Source organism: Coptis chinensis, chromosome 3, assembly GCF_015680905.1.
Source record: "Coptis chinensis isolate HL-2020 chromosome 3, ASM1568090v1, whole genome shotgun sequence".
Taxonomy (NCBI): domain Eukaryota; kingdom Viridiplantae; phylum Streptophyta; class Magnoliopsida; order Ranunculales; family Ranunculaceae; genus Coptis; species Coptis chinensis.
The window spans coordinates 102,832,303-102,852,793 of NC_141458.1; the positions used below are offsets into that span (position 1 = coordinate 102,832,303).

Consider the following 20,491-nt stretch of genomic DNA (forward strand, 5'->3'; position numbering starts at 1 on the left):
GAATATCCTTATATCCATTCAACTTATATCAAATTTTAGGTTAGGAGTCGTTCGCTTCAAAGAAACTTCTAACACCGGCCGTTTGTCGCAAATATATACGTATTGTAAATTTGTAATCAGGATTATATTACTTCTATTTTTTTTCTTTAACGAAAAAAAAAAATCTATATCTGCATCTGCCATCTTATTTATTGTCGTCCATTTTTGGCACGGAATAAACTTATCCGAGTCCACAATTAAGAAAATAGTAATCAAATTTCGTTTCGTTCACATTCAATGGTCTTTTACTTTTTGCAGTTGGTGCACCTTTGAACGTAAATACTTAGGAGTTAAGAGAATGTGCCTCCACGCGTAGATTTTTCTAGCAACCATTACAGAAAACATGAATAACACCATAATCAAAATAAGAATATAATTTCCACAAGCAAAGCATATCATATTCCTACCTCCCATGTGGAAAACGAGGACAAGGCAAACTAAAAACACACACTTTATTAGAGTTCCCCGATACGCCGCCTCACCTATGTTTTTGAGTAGAAAAGACAAAAGCATTATTTTTTCACATTTTTCCAATTTGTAAAAAACAAGGTCCCGCTCCCCAGATAAGAAAAATCGGACGATTCATTTCTCGGTAACATTTTTAGGGCTTTCCTTTTCAATTCTCCAATTGTTTCTGACTTCAAATGTTTCTGCTTCTCTACTCTTCAGATTAGTACAAAGGTAAGATTCCATTCAAGGGGCGTTTTTTTTTTCCCTGCTTGTTGATTGAATCATGATTTAGGGTCTTTTACTATTGTTTTCTTCTTCTTGCATGTAGTTAAATAGTTCAATTAGTTGAATTAAGGAAGGGAATTGAATTGTTGAGCTGAATTATGATATTTAATTGTGTAAAAAAATGAATCTTTTTAGTATATTTGTACTGAAGTGGTGTTTGTGTTGATTTTTGGTAGAAGAAATGCTGTCCAAGGTAGATACTAAGAAGAAAAGTGGTGGGGATGGGAGATTATTACAAGAAATTGAGGCATTAGGCCAGGCCCTTTATTTAAACAAAACAACTTCATCAAAACGATTAGTTTCTGCTTCTGAAGTTCGGTCTAAATCGGCTGGGAAAGCCCATTTGGCTGAATCAAAGTCGAAATCCAAGTTTGTTAAGGAAGAAACATTGCCCAAGGATAAGAAGTCATCGTCGATATGGAATTGGAAACCTTTGAAAGCTTTGTCTCATATAAGAAATCGTAGGTTTAATTGTAGTTTCTCTCTACAAGTTCATGCAATAGAAGGGTTGCCACAGAGTTTTAATGATATTAGTTTGTGTGTGCATTGGAAGAGGAGGGATGGTATGTTGCATACTAGACCAGCAAAGGCTTATGAAGGATTGGTTGAGTTTGAAGAGACGTTGACGTATAAGTGCTCTATTTATGGTAGTGGAAATGGGCCTCATCATTCAGCTAAGTATGAAGCCAAGCATTGCTTATTGTATGTAGCGATGGTTCATGCTCCTGATCTTGATTTGGGGAAGCATCGGGTTGATCTTACAAGACTGCTTCCTCTTACTTTGGAGGAATTGGTAGAGGAGAAGAGATCAGGAAAGTGGACTACCAGTTTTAAGCTCTCAGGAAGAGCTAAGGGTGGTACTTTACATGTTAGTTTTGAGTTTTCAGTTGTTGGGGATGATGTCGTTGGATCACACAGTAACAGAGATGCTCCTGAACCTGTGAAGTTGATGCAGAATAGAGTAAGTACTGCAAAATCTGTAGGGACTTTTGATAGAAGTAATTCTCGGGGGGTGCTTCGACGTGCTGAAAGCATTTCGGGATATTCTAATCAAAGGTCTCATCCCACATCTCGATCTGTAGATGTGAAGGTACTTCATGAAGTTTTACCAACAGCTAGGTCAGAGCTTTCCAGTTCAATGTCTGTTCTGTACCAAAAGCTTGATGAAGGGGAAGTGGACACTTTCACTTATTCTAAGCCTGAGTTTGAGGTATTTTCTGAACATGTTGAGCCTCTCAAACCGAAACCTGAGGTCGAGGCGTTCTCTGAACAATTTGAACCTTTAAAACAACAGCCTAAGCTTGAGGAATCCACTGAACATGCTGCGCCTCTCAAGCCAAAGATGGAGTATGAAGCAGTTTCTGAGCATGCCAAGCATCTCAAACCAAAGCCCGAGTTCGAGGTATTCTCTGAGCATGTTGAGACAGAAAAACCTAAGCCTGAGACTGAGGGATTCCCTGAGCATGTTGAATCAGAGTCATTGTCTAGGTCTCAGCCTCAGATGGATAACTTAGCTCACGAGTGTGAGGAAGCAGACTTTACTGTGATAGAGAAGGGGATAGAAGTTTCCACAAATGAGTCGGTGAGATTGGGAGTAGGATCTGAAAACACTGGTGATGATACTATCATGCTCACTACTGAGCCCAGTGAACTCAACAACTGTGATTTGGTACATGTTGAAATGGACAACAATGCAGATTGCCAGGTTGAACACTATGCTAACTATGAGGAGGAAGCTTCTATTGATGATCAAAATACCAAAGAGCACCTCCTCAAAGATGAACTTACCATTGAAGAATCTAATTCCACATTTCAGGATTTGTCAGTTTTTGATTCAGCAGAATTTGATTCTCCACAAGCTAGTGCGCAAGAATATTACTTGGATACGAAATCAAATTATAAAGCGAGTAAAGTGGGAAAGTCCCTTAGCTTGGACGCTACTGAATCTGTTGCGAGCGAGTTTTTAAATATGCTCGGGATAGAGCATAGTCCTTTTGGTTTGAGTTCAGATAGTGATCCTGAATCTCCAAGAGAGCGTTTATTGAGACAGTTTGAAAAGGAAGCCCTATCTGGTGGCAACTGCATCTTTGATTATAATATTGGCAGGGAAGAGGTAGCCGAATATGGTTATGATGCTCCAACTGGATCTGAGTGGGGGAACGATTCGGAGGATTTTGAGCTGTCATCACTTGTTCAAGCTGCTGAGGCAGAGCACCACAGAGCAGCAGAGGTGATGAAAAGCAAAACAAGAGCAAAAATGCTGGAAGACTTGGAGTCGGAAGCTTTAATGCGGGAGTGGGGCTTGAATGAGAGGGCCTTTCAGAGATCTCCACCTAACAGTGCCGGTGGATTTGGGAGTCCGATTCACTTTCCTTCTGAAGAGCCACTTGAATTGCCTCCTCTTGCTGATGGTTTGGGTCCCTTTGTTCAGACGAAGGGTGGAGGATTCTTGCGGTCTATGAGTCCCTCGCTTTTCAGCAATGCTAAGCATGGTGAGAACTTGGTCATGCAGGTTTCTAGTCCTGTTGTGGTCCCAGCGGAAATGGGGTCTGGTATTATGGAGATATTACAGCGTTTAGCCTCTGTTGGAATTGAAAAGCTTTCTGTGCAAGCTAATAAGTTAATGCCGTTGGAAGATATTACTGGGAAGACAATGCAGCAGGTAGCTTGGGAAGCTATACCTAGTTTGGAGGCACCTGAGAGGTTTGTAGTTTATCTTTTGTCTTCCACCGTTCCCCAATTGTATCAGCATTGCTTTTTGTTCCTTTAATATGACGAGGTTTTGATCAACTCTTTCTCCCTTTTCCGATTAATTATGTGACACAGGCAGGTTTTAATGCAGCATGAATCAGAGGCTGGGACTGCATCTGGTGGGGCAAGGAAAGGTAAATGCAGTTCGTCTGGAAACAGGTCTGGTCATATGAACTCAAGCTCGATAAGGAATGATTCCGGTTCAGAATATGTATCTGTGGAAGACCTTGCCCCTTTGGCAATGGATAAGATAGAAGCTCTTTCTATAGAAGGTTTGAGAATACAGTCTGGTATGTCTGATGAGGATGCACCTTCAAACATTAGCCCCCAAGAGATTGGAGAAATATCAGCACTTGAAGGAAAGAGAACCCACATAAGTGGATCTCTTGGTCTGGAGGGAGCTGGAGGATTGCAGCTATTAGATATTAAAGATAGTGGCGATGATGTGGATGGATTGATGGGTCTGTCAATAACACTTGATGAGTGGATGAGACTGGACGCAGGAATAGTTGATGAAGAAGATCAAAATAGCGAGCGAACTTCCAAGATCCTTGCAGCTCATCATGCGACTAGCACAGACTTGGTTAGTGGAGGGTGGGAGGGAGAAAAAAGAAAGGGCAAAGGTTCTAATAGGTGTGGTTTGTTAGGGAACAACTTTACAGTGGCATTAATGGTGCAGCTTCGAAATCCCCTACGTAATTATGAGCCAGTTGGGACTCCAATGCTTGCTTTGATTCAGGTAGAAAGAGTGTTTGTCCCTCCCAAACCCAAAATATACTGCACAGTCCCAAGAAGAAGAAATAACGAAGAAGAAGATGATGACACTGAACCATTGGCAGAGGATGCGAAAACTGAGGAAATGAATGAAGAGAAGAAAGAAGAGGAAAGCGTTGCTCAGTTCAAAATCACTGAAGTTCATGTGGCTGGTCTGAAGACTGAGCCAGGAAAAAAGAAACTATGGGGTACTTCAAAACAACAGCAGTCCGGGTCTCGTTGGTTAGCGGCCACTGGTATGGGAAAGAGCAATAAGCATCCATTTATGAAGTCGAAATCTGTTGTGAAATCATCATCCCAGGCAACAGCAGCAACAACAACAACTGTGCAACCTGGTGAGACGTTATGGAGTATCTCTTCTCGTGTTCATGGTACAGGAGCAAAATGGAAAGAGTTGGCTGCATTGAATCCACACATACGGAACCCCAATGTTATTTTCCCAAATGAGAAAATCAGGTTGTGCTGAAGCCGTCTTTTGTTTTGCAGCCTGATTGAGACCTCTGCGACATGAGTACCATCAGTCCATCAGTCCATGTTGAATGACACCCTTAGTACATAGCAAGTGTCTTACTTCCTTGAGTTAGCTTTGCCTGATAGAATTTACCCAAGCTGCTTTGGGTTTGATGGAGCTTCCTTGTACTTAAAAATACAGTCAAATGGTCCATTGATTGCAAATAAAGGGTAAAGGTCCAAAGTTCTTGTTTTGTCATATTGTACATGGATTATGTTCTGAAGAAGATATATAAACTGGCTCTGGTTGTTTTGTTGCAGTTGTAATTTGTAACTGGAAATTTATTTTGTTGTGATTTGTGAATGATTGCAGTTTTCTTGGAATGAATCAATGAACCACTTCCTTTTGGCAGGAAGATTAGTGTTTGACCTATGAATTCTGCCCAATCAAATTTTCCCAGGATGCTTTGAACATTCCAAATGTTTCCAAACTGTAACCTTCAGTTTTTCTGTGCTAGCAGATGAACAAAATTTTTGGCGCCAATCCTTTTGGTACAGACAAATTGGCTTGATGTTAGTTCCTCTGCATGGTTCGGTGAAAACTTTGAATTGGTTCCTTCTCTTTGTTTCTTTTATGCAGTGAGGTTAAGGCTGACGAAATCTGTCATAATGTGTGCTATAAGGCTTGGACGCAAGACCTGGCGATTTCCCCCAGTTGAGGGCTTGGGAAGAAATCTGTGACCTTCTATTGTTGTGGTAGCACACTATAAGACTTGTCGAGGTAGCCTCGATCTCCGGAAGTCTACTGGGTATATATTACGTGATATCATATTTTTTTTATTTGCACCAATGTCCTGTCTCTTTTAATAGTTTAAGAATGTAATGGTCCTTTTATCATAGATCCAACACTTGAACAGAGCACGCAAAACACATTTCAAGTCGTCAGCTATAATGCTGCCAGAGTGAAAGCACAGTAGCACACTTTATCAGGACAACTGGACAAGGACTTCAAATTTGATCTTATGACGGATTCAAGGGTACCCAGTCTTTCAGATTCAGCAAGTACCGTTCAACTGTGCGTGAGATTTTGGAGCATTTCCAGTGTACTTCTACATTCAGCTGTGTTCCTCAACGATAGTTTAAGTTAATTGATGAAAATACTTCATCACTGCTTTGTGTAGTTGATCTTTTATGCTTCACAATACCTATAGCGAAGCGTAACTACAGTTTACAATGAGACAAGTCAAAACAGAGAAAAGCATATTGCTTATATGGACCTGCTTAACTGTGTAAAAGATCAGAGAAAGACTGATTGACTTCCAAGTTTGAACAAAGATTATTCTAAACAAACAGAAAAACAAAAGGCGCAAACTCATATTCTTAATTCCAAGCCTTAAAAGCACATAAACAACATTCCTAAACAAACGAACTGGAACAAAGACACAGAAGATCTAAGCACATATCACTCATGAACCATAATATTCTAAGATCTAAGCAATCTTCACTTCAATAGTCTTGGGCTTCTTTGGCTGAGGTGGTGGAACCTTCTCAACAGTCACATTAAGCACACCATCTCGACAAACAGCAGAAATCTTCTCCGTATCCGCATTATCTGGCAATGCAAACTTCCTCATAAACTTCCCAATCCTCCTTTCCATCCTCAGATACTTAGCCCCTTGTTTCTCTTCTTCCCTCTTTCGCTCACCAGTGACCACAAGCACATTGTCTTCCTCCAACTGAACCTTGATATCACCAGATTTCAGTCCCGGCATGTCGATAACAAACACATAGGAATTCGGGTACTCTTTAATGTCTGCTGGTGTTGCTGCCATTGCCATTGCATCTCGAACGTAAGTGCGTGTTGGTGCATTGGATGACTTCTCGGATTCATCAGACATGTCCATCATTTGGTGAAGAGTTGAGAGGAGTGGGGCCTCAATGAACCTCAAATCCATGTTGCTTTCAAAGAAACGAATGTGACTTTTTTGAGTAGTTGATTTGTTTTGTTATGATTGAAGGATGAGTGAGAGGTATGGTTTATATACAAGTGGAATTTTGGAATAAAAATTTCTAGAAGTTGGAAGAATTTGTTATAGAACTTACTAGAAGCTAGGTCGTTCATTCGTTCTAGATGTTCGGGCCCAGAAGACAATAGAAGGTTCTACATAGTTCTAGTTCATTACTAATGCATTATCCTTTGGGCCGGATCCGTAAGTTGAAACCAACCAAGGGCCAATACACCCTTCAAAATTTCTGGTAAGATCCATCTCGCATCGTCGATATCAGTATCATCAATTTCAACGGTTCTGAGTTTCTTTGTTTGAAGTGACGTTTCTAAAGTTTTAATCACGCAGTTCTTCGTATTATTAGTTTTGGGTTAACTAGTATTATCCCCCACTAGATGAGCCAATTAGGATTATCCCGGAAATTAGAGTCTTTCTCCTAAATACACAAAAAAAAATAGTCAAAGTGGGTTTACCAAAATTTTTTGTGTGTATTTAGGGAGACCCTAATTTCCCATTTAGTGGGGGAAAATCTTAATTGGCTCATCTAGTGGGGGGTAATACTAGTTCACCCTTAGTGTTTTTTTTTTTGGTAACTAAAACTCTTCTTATTCGTTATTTCGAGTTATATTTACAGTTTTAACTATTTGAGTTCCAAAATAGATGGTTGGAGTGACGAAATAAACACTTCATTTCCGATTTCCGAAATAAACAACATTTAGAATATAGAATAAAATGAAAACAAATATATTAAGCTTTACAACAACGCAATCTTAAGCTAAGTGGGTGTTTGGTTCTCATTTTTTTTTTTCAAAAGATTTTTAAAAAAGTATTTAAAAAAAACATTTAGAATATAGAATAAAATGAAAAAAACAAATATATTAAAAAGTGCTTTATCATAAAACAAGTTTTTGGGACCAAAAAAGTGTTTTTGGATGAAAAACTATTTTTTTTAAATAGAAACCAAATACTATTTTTAAATTAAAAACAAGTTTTACCAACACTTTACGCAATCTTAAGCTAAATAGGATCATTTTACAAATTACTAGTGCATATGGGGTACACAAGATGGGTTCAAGAAATCTTGCCAGCAAAACGATCGAGCGTTATTACTTGTTAGAATATGTCAACAACTACGCCACTATTGGTTGGAAACCAAATTTAATTTGTGTATATATATGTGTTGATGCACTTTGTTGGCAGGAGCTTCAACAATGGTTAAACATCTATTAAATTTAATGAAAGAAACATCTAAAATTAGAGTTCAAGCCTTCAAACACAAAGAATGTACAATTATCTTAAAAATAATATTCAATAATCTTGAAAAATCTGGGGGTTGACGAACAGTAATTTTGATGTACGTCCCAGAGGCATTTTGGTAATTCCTCAATTTTTATTTTATTTTATTTTTTTTTTTTTTTGTTTTAAAAAAAAAATAATTTTAGGTCTCTAAACTTTATATAAACTACAGAACAATTCCTATTCTTTATGGTAATTACGGGACAGTCCCCTATATTTTATGATAACTATATATCAGTCACTACACTTTATCTAAATTAGATATTAGTCCCTAGATTTTGTATAAATTACAAAAATAGTTTTATACTTTTCTACCCAAATATAAATTACAAAAAACGTTGTCGTATGAATTGCCAGGGGCACTAGGTTATGCATGCCAAATTTTAAAGATTGCAAAAAACATTTTTTTTTTAATACTCATAGTACAACCCCCCTTGTTTAAAACACAAACTGTATGAGCCCAATTCCTACCCCTTAACATCCAATGTCTCCCTCCTCTCTTCCTCTGCCGCCCCCCTTTTTCCTCCTTCCTTTTTCTTCCCCCCTTTCTTTTGCCCTCCTCTCCCTCCTTTAGGTCAAAATCCCTCGACTTTCTTCTTTCTCTGGGCCCATCTCTATGGCCTCATACCATATGAGGCCCACTCATAACTTTGGGCCCATCTATTGGGCCCAATATCATTCGAGGCCCACTTGTCTCTTTGGGCCTATCTCTTGGGCCCAAGACCCCCGATGCTCACTTGTCTCTCTATCGCTCCTCTTACCTGTGACGTTCATGGTCATGAATATGGCTCACTCAGATGCCCCCTCTCGGGTCCGTTGATGAAGACGCGGACCCGGAAAGACCTTTGACCAGAATAGGCGCCAAAACTCAAACAAATATTCCTAAGACGTGATCTTTCCGGAAAATTTCAGCGTCTCCTCCTCAGTATTTTCCGCGATTTCATAAACATAATAACCTCATATAACCTCGAAAATTTAATAAGGGTACAACCAAACCACCTATAGAGCCTCATATCTCAGTTGTAAACTCAACTACGAAAAATATACTGATTCATAAAACTGGTTACTTAACCACCTCGACGAACGCCAGGAATGACTAGAAATAACGACGCCCATAGCAACAAACATCTACCTTATAACGCCACTCATTCTATCCTTGCAATTCCCGCATCTGCCTATTTGTAACCAAATGACATACGTAAGGGTCCAATATTAAACATATCCCCCAGATCACACCAAACACGTTCCAGCATATGCATGTGGTTGGGAAATAAAACAACAATCCACATCTTGAACATAAAACTCTACGAGGTGGGTATCTACGTAGGGAAGCCACTCGGCACCGCTGCTTCCCTTTCGGGGATCAAGCCATAGGTTGTTCTTCCCTCTCATACTAATACACCAGGCTACCAAACTCAAAATATACTAGGTCCCATACGTATTCAACGCCACAAATAAAATTTAACAATAGCCATGCACAACCTACCCCCTAGCTACAAAAGCCATAAACAATGAGCTGTAAACTCCTGTACATACCGTACCATTAGAATATGAAATGGGATGATTAATAAACCGAAATAAACAACCCATCCTCTACGCCGGCTCCATCCTTTTGGCGGGCGCGGCATAGAGGGGGCGGGTGCTTGCCGATGTTTTTGAGTGAAGGGTCAAGGAGGAGCGGACTGCGCTTGTTAGGATCCATGCTGAGAATGTCGCACTAACTACTCCCTAGATTGCGATGCTTGTTAAAGGTCTCGGAGGAAGCACCGACGTATGCTCGGGACCGCAAATTCGGAACCCCACCTAACACAAAGTGCTGCTGCCTTGGAGATGTTGGTGGCAGCTCATTTTTCCCCCAAGTTGAATTCAAACCTCATCGTCCGCGGTGGACTCACCCCTCCCGCTGCCATGGAGATGTCGAGGGCAACTTAGTTTGCCCGGCAACTCAGCTTGCCCCCGAGTTGACTATGGAGATGTTGGAGGCCGCTGAGTTTGCCCGGGCCACTCAGCTTGCCCCCAAATTGACCATGGAGATGTTGGAGGCCGCTGAGTTTGCCCGGGCCACTCAGCTAGCCCCCAAGTTGACTATGGAGATGTAATTCAGCTTGTACTCGTCTGATCTTGAAAGCTATGTAACTGCACACTAAACAAAAGGCATAAAAGTACCATAGTATATGAAGCTGAGTAACTCTCAAACCATTCTCCCACTTTTTGTCATGAAAGGCAAAGACAAAAATAAGCAAAGTCGGGAACACATCATAAAAATAAATCGAGAAACATGCATTGAGAGGACGCACTATTTCGTGTTGCTTAAGTGCGGAGGCGAACAAGGCCTGAATGGCTGCAAGCTGACAGGAGACATATGAAAGTAACATAGTCTGGCTTCGGACCCTCATTCTGCAAATTGTGGAATAACAAGAGTGCCTCCCTACCAAGACCATGAATTCCATACCCAGCTATCATAGAATTCCATGAGATGATATCATAGAGTTCGGACATCATGTCCACGGAGGGCTCATCCCCCCTCCGCTCTCTAGCTTAGAAGCAGCTCATTTCCATCTCTTCATCTTTCTCTTTTTCTGTAACCTGAAATTTTCATATTAGAGGTTGCACAAATAATACGTGAGTTTTAACGAAGAACATTAATTCAACACAAGCATTTGCATACAAATATACCGGCTATCATATGCTCCAAACGATGTACCATCTGTCTTATCCTGAGGTGTACAACCACGTTTCTCATTCATAGTCCGCGACCTCCTAGAGCGAATAGGTTTGCAGAATACGACAAGGTCTGGGGACAACCCCAATATGTCCCCCCATACATCTCTGCCCAAGATGGGAAGAAAGCTTGCTTGCCCCTAGTGTAACTCTGGTTGACGGCTGAGTCACTACTCGTTTGTCTATTATATACATGATGGCAAAAGAAACGAGTTACCTGCCGCGGTGTATGTCTCTCCACCTTTTTCGTAATCATCTTACCATCCGTATTCGGACGCTTGAAGCTGTTGATCTCTATCCCAACCTATTGTTCTTATCCTTTCTCTACCTCGAACTTCCTCGCCACCTATGTTGTCGAACACTCTTGCTCAAGCTCTGAAATTGATTACAAAGTACTCTGGTTGAAGGTTGACTATATGATAGGATGCCGGCACTGGGTTCATAGTCGCGGATCTGCGGATGGAACTACTGACCGTGGTTTGTATTACATTCTATTTGATAACGCACAGAGCATATCCAACTGCCCAAGCTCTATATTTACATGTGTGTATGCGGATGGCTCCTCCCATCTGCCCTCCTTCGTATGTGCAAGCTTAGCTAAACCTTGTACTAAGTTCCCCCGCTACTTCCTTTTAACAGTACTCTTCATTTGAAAGTTGTTTACAGTTTAATCTCTCTCTTGCTTCCCATCCTTTCACTGTCTCCCAGTATTCCTCCTACTCTTTTCAGTTTCAAGCTACTTTCACAAAGAAGGGGTAAAGCAGCACATCTTTGTTCATAATCACCTCTGCTGCTTGCTACCCCACTACAAACATATCAGTTAATGCGACTAATCAGAGTCCGAGTCCATAGAAAAATAAAGTCTTGATTTAACAGGTTAAGAATCGGAAGGATCGAGTCGAGCTTTGCCTTTTCACCATTTCCTTTTCGGACTTATTATCATTCAATTTTATAAGCAAAGAATCGTTGTTAGCTGAAGACTCCATCTTATCCTCCTCCAATCTAAAGTCATCCCCCTCCAATTCAACCTCAGGCCTCAAAGTTAGAGCATTAGAAGCATTTGTAATTGTTGATTCGCCATTTTCACAGGCACCGCCACCAAGTCTAAGAGAAATCCAGTCCTCACCACGTAAACCATTAGCCACCAAGTTTAAGAGAAATCCAGTCCTCACTATGTAAACCATTAGCCACATCTTGTTGTTCCCTCAAATTAGACTGCACTTGTGCAGCACTAGGACGAGAAGAACTACCCCTTTTCATTGAACAACAGATATCACATTAGTATCATTGAACAGATCTTTCAAAACTTGAGGAAGTTTATAGCCCGAATAGCCACGACTAGTTCAGTAATGAAGATCAGGTAGCTCGTAAATGAGACACTGGGAACCGATACAGAGTGTTAAGTATTCATAAGGGTTGTTTTTGACACCTTTCTTGCCAATTCCAGTTCCTTCCAAAGATAGAAATTTGACCCTCCTGCAAATACTTGCAAAAGCGAACATCTCATTATGCATTCCCCAACAGTCCTGAATAACAATATCACGAATAGCAACGCAAACCAGAAACAAAGCATTGGCACTCTCTTTATCCCTTATCTGACACCGCTGCAAATGCAACGTTTCAATTGTCAGACAAGACCCTAAATGCTCAATTGGTCTAGGACTAGGATCAACTTTCTTACAAGAAATACGCCTCAAAGTCTTTAAATTCCCACAAAACGACAAAGTAGCAATCCACCCAGCATCCATCTATCCTATGATCAATAAATGTAATCTCTTCCAACATATCGCAACACTGCCCAATTGCTCTAATCCCATCATAACTCCATTCACAACCACTCAACTCAATCTTCACCAACTGTTTACACCCATTAGCTAATATAGTCAACCCAATATCTGATATCACCGAACCATAAAACCCGTCCACACATCTAACCAACTTCAATATCTGCAAAATTCTTACACTCCACAATCCCTTTCAACGCTAAATCCGTACAATCCTGTAACTCCAACGAGAAACTTTTCTTAGTGTAGTTGAGTTCACTAGAAACTTGAACACCAACGATAAGTGGTTGGGTTTTCTTCTTTTTGTTATGGTAGGTTTTTTGGACTTGGGTTATCCATTTTTTGGTAGTGGTTTCATTGTCTGAGAAGATTGTTAAGATACAGTTTGGACTGATGGTTACAGTGAATGATTCGTGATCATCTGTGAAGTATGTTTCTGTTTCGTTTGAGCCTGTTTTCTTCATTCTTTTCACTTCGGTTTCCATGGCTATGATTTTGTTTAATTAAAACTTGAGAAAGAAGAAAAAAAGTTTTTGGCAGAGGTGGGATCTGATCAAACGGTGGGGAGAGAGTGAGGAAAGTTGGATGAGAAGGAAGTGGTTGAGGGGAAGACAGGTGATGCAGAGAGCTTCCGCCTCTTTGATGCGATAGAAAATACAAAAGAGGTAATCTTCGCTCCCCACAGACGGCGCCATTGTATGAGCCCAATTCCTACCCCTTAACATCCAATGTCTCCCTCCTCTCCTCCTCTGCCGCCCCCCTTTTTCCTCCTTCCTTTTTCTTCCCCCCTTTCTCTTGCCCTCCTCTCCCTCGTTTAGGTCAAAATCCCTCGGCTTTCTTCTTTCTCTGGGCCCATCTCTATGGCCTCATACCATATGAGGCCCACTCATAACTTTGGGCCCAATATCATTCGAGGCCCACTTGTCTCTTTGGGCCTATCTCTTGGGCCCAAGACCCTCTGATGCTCACTTGTCTCTCTATCGCTCCTCTTATCTGTGACATTCATGGTCATGAATATGGCTCACACACAAACAACAAACTAATTAATGAAATCGAAACTAGTCACTAAATCTTCAGCTAATAACTAAATAAGAAATAAGAGACAATTCAATCGTCATCATGGTTTCAAAGCTATTACATCAATCTCCCTGGCTTGAGATAAACTCAGCCTCAAGTTTGGAGTTACGAAAAATCCATTAATGTCCCAAAGCTCTATATTTTCATATACGTCATATGGATACCATATATATATATATATATATATATACGTCATATGGTTTTGCGGATTATGTATTTTGAAGTGTCGAGAGTCAATTTCACCTAAGTGGTTTTGTTTCGGCATTTAGTGTTGTAAAAGTAATTAGATAAACAAATAGAACAAAATGACAGATGAAGAATGAAACTTCTCCGGCGTCCCTACTCACAGAATTCAATGACTCACAAACGTCCGTAGTGGTTAAGGCTTGAATGAAAGAGATGAGTTTAGGACTCACAAAGTAAATGTCTCATTGATTGGTGTGTTGACCGAGCTCCATGATTGTGCTAGATGATTTACTTCTATAAATGACCATAACTGCTTCGGTTAGGTCGTTGGTACGTTCTGCTAGAGTGGTATGAGCTGATGGAGAACGACCTGGTGTATGAACACGTGTGTAGTGCAGAATGGAAGGTACTTACACAACCCCTTTTATTTAATCCGTTCTTTGAACAGCTGTGATGTAAAAAGGGAAGGGTAAAATAAAGTTTTTAAAGCACGTGTCGGATAGCTTGTAGGTTTAGTTCTGAAAAAAAATGTGCGGGAACTGTTGGACTGGATTCATGGGCCCGAAATTACAGCGATTTGTGGGCGAGTAATGATTGTGTTATGTGGGAACACGAAATGTTTTGTATTCTCTCGAGGTTTTGGTAGCTGAGGGGTTTTGAACGTGCTAAGGTGTTTCTTCTCCTTACTTTTTCAATCTAGAAAAACAAATAGAACGAAAGAAAGGAGGAAAAGAAAAGAAAAAAGCTTTTCCCATCTTTGGTATCAGGTGCGTCTTTTGATCTTGTAAAGTTTGACTTTTTGTTTATTTTAAAACTCGTAATGTCTGCTACTAGTGATAGTTTGAGTGGGAAAGTTGATGTTGATCAGTGGAGAGAGAGAACTTTGAGTGGAGATGATGTTGAAGCTAGGGTTCGTAGTGGAGATAAGGCTACATCGTCTTCTTCAGTGGAGACAATGGCTGAGGAGGTGGATCCTAGGTCACTTTATGCTGGTATGAAGGAGGATTTCGGTTGGGTGAATGCCGACCTGGCCATATACGACCTAGGTGGAGAGAGGAGGTTGTTTAATGATGACTACGTCCCTTAGGATGGAGGAGTGGTGGTTTGTTATGGGTAGCTGAAGGCTGGGATAAAGTTGCCGCTTTCCCGTCTTACTGTTGAGGTTTTGAATTATTGTAGAAAAGCCCCATGTCAGTTCGTAGGGAATAGGTGGAGAGTTTTCCATGTGTTGGATTTGTTGAATGAGCGGGGATACAATATCCGCTTAGGGGATGTGTTAGAGCATTTCTCTGTGAAGAGATTGGTTGCACTGAATTTTAGTTTGCAGGTCGTAAGGGGGAAGTCGTTTTTAATTGTGGGGGTGAGTAATGAGGACTGGGGGCGTAGGCCTTTGTTGGTTGTGGGTGATTACACCCCCTCTGGGTGTGAACTGAGTACCTGCTCTGTAAATTGGGATGGTAGGTAGTTATTTTGTAGGTCGTATGCAAGTATTGTACTTGATGTGTTGTACACTCTGATGTTTTTGTTTATTTTTGTGCAGAGGTTTCCATTTAAGGTCGTTCTCAGCTTAACGTTGTAGAGAAGTTTGCTTGTTTGAGTTGGGAGAAGAAACGAGCTATCTTGGGGGAGGTTGCCCACTACTTTAAGAAGCGTGGAGGGGAGAAAATCAACCGGAAGAAATTAGAGCATAAGAAGAGGGCTCGTAAGCTTGTTTTTGACATATCTGATTCTAGCTCGGCCGGTGAGATAGAGAGGGAGAGTCAGAAAGTACTACCTGTTTCTGGAGTGAGATCGGCTGGAGGAGCTTCTGATAGCCATTCTGCTTTAGTGATGACGTCTGGAGAAGTTGCAGAAAGCTGTTCTGCATCCAAACGCTCTGAGGTTGTGGATGTTGAATGCTCTGGTCATGGTGGTGGGAGTGCTGTTTGTAGTGGTGATGCTCCCACTCAGTTCTGGAGGCCTAATTTGAAAAGGCGCTCTGAAGTGGTTGAGACGGAGGGGTCGAAGAAGTCCTGATCTGAGTTTGAGGAACAATCTAGTATTGATGGAGGTCGTTCTTCTGCAGGTCGAACTCCATTGAAGAGGATGGATCTGAAGGAGCTTGCTGTTGATGTGGGGGTTGCTGATACCCTGGGCAAGAAGAAGGCTAGTGAGACTGAGCCATCTGCCCAAAAGTTGAAAGGGTCAAGGAGTACGATCCCACGTGGCAAGAGTGCTGATGAATTTCTAGATAGGCTTGTCACCTATGAAGACCTAACGAGTGGGTTGAATAAGTTTGTAAAGAATGGGGATTGTAGCTTCAAGAATTATTTAGTTGCTGGAGGGTTGCTGGAGAGTGTTGCTCTGGATGGAGATAGGTTCCAGCTGGAGACTGGGAAGGACTTGGAGATGAATATTAAAGATATGGATCACTCCCTGTGCTTTGCAAGTGCTTATTTTTTTTATTGTATTGTTTTTCATTTTTACTACTTTGTGATTCACTTTTCTTGGTGTCAGGTCTTGGCTATGTATAGGAAGCTGAAAGAGATGGCCCTTATCTCCGACCTGTACAAAAAGGAGTTGGATGCTACCAAGGAGGCCTATGACAAGTTGCTCGCTGTTCAAGATGGGGAACGAGCTGAAATGTCTGGGCTGAGGACCCAGGTCGGCGATCTTGCTGGGAAGGTGGCCTTGCTGCAACCCTCTCTTGATGCTTCGAAGGTGGAGGTGCAGAACTGGATCGGTAAGTCTAAGAATGCGTAGGTCGTTGCTGAAAGGGCTCAAAGGGAATATAACGACCTGGTCGACTTGGTGGAAAATGGTGATACTTACGTGCTGGTGGATGATTACCTGGATCTACAACTTAAGTATAAAACTCTTAAGAGGTTGGTTGAAAGTGGGGCTGCAACAGTTGCTGTGGAAAGCACTGCTGCAGATACTAGTAGACGACCTGATCTACCATCCGACCTTGAAGTTGCTCCAGTCATTCAGCCAACTGAGGAGGTCTCCACAGAAGTTGTGAATGTGAGTGGTGATTCAGCTGGGGACCCTGTTGGTGAAGAGGGTGGCCCGTTAGAGCCTTTGAATGTGGAGAATCTTTCCCATGTCCTCTGACTCTGCCTTCTTTGCTCTTGATTTGTTTGAATGGCAATGAATTATTTTTCATACTTGCTTTAGTTGATACTGATAACTAATACTGATAACTTTGATTTTTTTGATGATGGGGGTGATGAGGTCGTTTTCTCAGGATACCTGGGGGTCTCTAGTATCCAACCAAATTTTGTAAGTAGTAAAGTATTTAAATTACTTACTTATTCTGCCCAGATATTGTCTTTGAATTTGTTGTGGATGTGATTCTTTTATTGCTGTTTGATTCATTGTATGATGACATGTACTGCATAGTGGTAGTCCTAATGACTTGTTGTATTATGGTAGATCATCTAATTGTTTGGCACACGACCTAGTTAGATGATCGTAGCTATCACCTAGGTCGCCTTTTTGTATTTAATTGGGTCGTTCCTTTTGGGGGAACTTCAATTGACTGATAACTAACCTTTAATTGGTAGTTACAGTTGAGCCAAGCTTAACCTTGTTCAAAAGGTTTTAAGTTGACTGTGGGTCCTTTTGGGGTCCCATATGTTTGAATTTTACTAATAATTGCGTGGAATTTACAGTTGAATCATGCTTAACCCTGGCCATGCGTTGGTGTTAAGTTGATTTAGGGTCATTTTGGGGGACCTTGGGTTAGATTGATTGATACTTTTACCACTGTGTGGTAATTGTAGTTGAGTTGTTCTTGACTCCGTCTTTGATGTATGACCTGACATTGTGATGTCCTAGGTTGGATGGCGTAGTGCAAGTTGCGTGATACTCATGTAATGCAAAAGATAACATTTGTATGCACAGTGCTAATAAAGTTTTATTCATATTGACTAATATGTATGGAGAAAACTTTATTGATAAAAATGCTTGAGGAGAGCTGTGTTCCAAGGTCGGGGAAACACATCACTGAGCTGAGTTTTAATCTAGTATGCTCCGTTTCCCACGACTTTGTCAACGATGTAGGGACCTTCCCATGTTGGGTCCAGCTTGGCTGGAGCTAGAGTCTTTTTGAAGACTAAATCACCATCTTGGAAAGCTCTTGGGATGACATTCTTGTTATAAAGATCGTTGGATTGTTTGATGGTATCGAGCTAGGGATATTGCAGCTGTTTCCTTTCGCTCTTCTAGAAGATCAATTTCTTTTACCAAGATGGTGTCATTATCTCCTGATTCGACGATGTCAGAACATGTGGTTGTGATTGTGAGTTCTGATGGTATGACTGCCTCTGTTCCGAAGCAAAATGTGAAAGGAGATTCATTAGTACTGGCTCTGGCTGTTGTTTTATAAGCCCATAGAATGTTCTCGAGTTGCTCTGGCCATTGGTTTTTCTTGCTCTCCAACTTCTTTTGGAGATTTTCCTTGATTGCTTTATTGGTAGCCTCTGCTTGACCATTGCTTTGTGTATATCTAGGTGTAGAAAATGCTTGAATAGTACGCCATTTTTGCAGAAATGCATTGACTTGTGAGCTAACAAATTGAGTTTCGTTGTCCATGACAAAGGTGTGGGGGAGACCAAATCTTGTGATGATATTGGTCCATATGAAGTTGATGACATGGATTTCTTTGACTTGGACTAGTGGGATTGCTTCTACCCATTTGGTGAAGTAATATGTGGCTGCTAGGACGTATTTGAGTCCTGTTTTCTTTTGTGGGATAAATGGTCCCATGATATCTAGCCCCCACATATGAAAGGGCCATGGGCTGGCTATGTTGATTAACTCTCGTGCTAGACTTAGATGGTTGTGCCCAAATGTTTGACATTGGTGGCATTTGAGAATGTATGTCTTTGCCTTGATGTGCATGCCTGGCCAATAATACCCTTGAGCGATTGCTTTGTGAGCCAGAGATCTTGCTCTTGCATGGTTGCCACATTCGCCTTTGTGAATCTCGTCAAACATGAGTTGGCCTTCACATGGAGTTATGCACCTTAGGTGAGGTCCACCTGCGGATTTGCGGAACAATCGTTCATTGATTACGGTGTATTTGGGAGCTTAGAATTTTATGTCACGAGCGTTCTTTTCTTCTGCTGGGAGTTTCCCATGTAGGATAAACTGCAGAAATGGGCCCATCCAAGATTGAATGATCTCTTCTTCGGATGAGGGCTGAAAGTCTGTGAGGCTGTTGACACTTTCTTACTGGTATGCAGGGCTCTCCAGGATGTCAATGTAGACCATGGTTGGACATGTCTCTTGGGTTTTTGAGGCTAGGAAGGCTAGACTATCTGCATGTTTGTTGTCCTCTCGAGGAATGTGTTCCAATGAGAATGTTTTGAACGAGCTGATGATATCATTGACTACCTGGGCGTATTTGGCCAGGTTTACTCTGTTGGTGACATACTCTTTGGTGAGCTGCTTGACGATTAGCTGTGAGTCACTGTGAGCTTTGATCTTCTGGACTTATAGCTATTGTGCCATGCAGAGGCCTATAATTAATGCTTCGTACTCCGCTTCATTGTTGGATGTTGCGAAGTCGATCTTGATTGACTTTTGTAGCTGTGTTCCTTCTAGTGAAGTTAACACAACCCCTAGTCCACTACCGCTGTTGTTGCATGCTCCATCTACATAGAGATGCCATGTGTCTGGGGTGGATGGTTGATGAAATGAAGTAATTAGCTCGGGTTCCCAGTTTACATCTTCGACGGGGAAATCTGCAAAGAAATTAGCAACGACTTGACCTTTGCGAGACGTTCTAGGAACGAAGTCGATGTGATGTTCTCTGAGTTCTTCAACCCATTATTTGACCATGCGGGCTGTTTTGTTGCTAGAACTCAAGACCTGTTTGATGGGTACATTTGTGATGACCTTGATGCTGTGGGACTGGAAGTAAGGTTGGAACTTCCGAGCTAAGTACATAACAAAGCTAACATTGCTTTCTCCATTGGGGAGTAATATTTTTCTGAGTCGACCAATGTCTTGCTGGTGAAGTAGACTGGATTTTTGACTCCTTCATCTTCGCGAAAGAGAACCAAGCTGATAACAAAGTTGGTAGTTGCAAGGTAAAGTCTTAGTGTCTCTCCTTCTGTTGGTTTGGACAGGATGGGAGGAGTTGATAGGTAAGCTTTCAGGTCGTTGAATGTTGTTTGGCATTCGTCCATCCATGTGAATGCTGCTCCCTTCTTCAGTATTTGTAGGAACGGTCTGCACTTGTCAGATGCACGTGAGATGAATATGTTGAAGGTTGAGACCATGCCAGATAACTTGTAGATTTGTTGCTTGGAAGTCGGTTCTGGAATCTCGAGGAGAGCTCGTATTTGTTCTGGATTTGCTTCGATGCGCCTTTGTGAGACGAGGTATCCTAGGAATTTCCCTGAAGCTACCCCGAATACACATTTTGCTGGGTTGAGCTTCATTTTGTTTTGGCGCAGTCCTTCAAAGGCTTCTTGTAAGTGAGAAATGTGATCTTTATCCTTTTCACTTTTGACTACCATGTCATTTATGTAGACTTCCATAGTGTCGCCCAGCAAGTCTTTGAACATCTTTGTAACTAGTCTTTGGTAGGTCGCGCCTGCATTCTTCAAGCCGAATGGTAGGACATTGTAGCAAAACGTTCCTTATTTGGTTATGAAGGACGTCTTTTCCTGGTCTTCTTCT

General features: G+C 41.3%; 2 protein-coding genes and 1 pseudogene across 3 annotated transcripts; 1 reads left to right on the top strand and 2 right to left on the bottom strand.

The window, feature by feature from the left end:
• Nucleotides 1-430: 430 nt before the first annotated feature.
• LOC147512329 (EEIG1/EHBP1 protein amino-terminal domain protein) lies at nt 431-5,069 on the top strand. 2 transcript variants are annotated; one of them, XM_086595308.1, is made up of 3 exons: nt 431-720; nt 954-3,477; nt 3,601-5,069. In XM_086595308.1, the coding sequence occupies exons 2-3, from the start codon at nt 956-958 to the stop codon at nt 4,763-4,765; spliced, it is 3,687 nt and encodes a 1,228-aa protein (XP_086451434.1). In that variant the 5' UTR covers nt 431-720; nt 954-955; the 3' UTR covers nt 4,766-5,069. The 2 variants fall into 2 exon arrangements, with proteins under 2 accessions (XP_086451434.1, XP_086451433.1); XM_086595307.1 differs by having other exon boundaries at nt 432-720; nt 951-3,477.
• A 1,057-nt stretch (nt 5,070-6,126) lies between these two features.
• LOC147512330 (17.3 kDa class II heat shock protein-like) lies at nt 6,127-6,775 on the bottom strand. The gene has a single exon (XM_086595309.1). The coding sequence runs from the start codon at nt 6,702-6,704 to the stop codon at nt 6,240-6,242; it is 465 nt and encodes a 154-aa protein (XP_086451435.1). The 5' UTR covers nt 6,705-6,775; the 3' UTR covers nt 6,127-6,239.
• A 5,340-nt stretch (nt 6,776-12,115) lies between these two features.
• On the bottom strand, nt 12,116-13,041 carry LOC147512331 (F-box protein At5g51380 pseudogene; annotated as a pseudogene).
• Between the last annotated feature and the right edge of the window lie 7,450 nt (nt 13,042-20,491).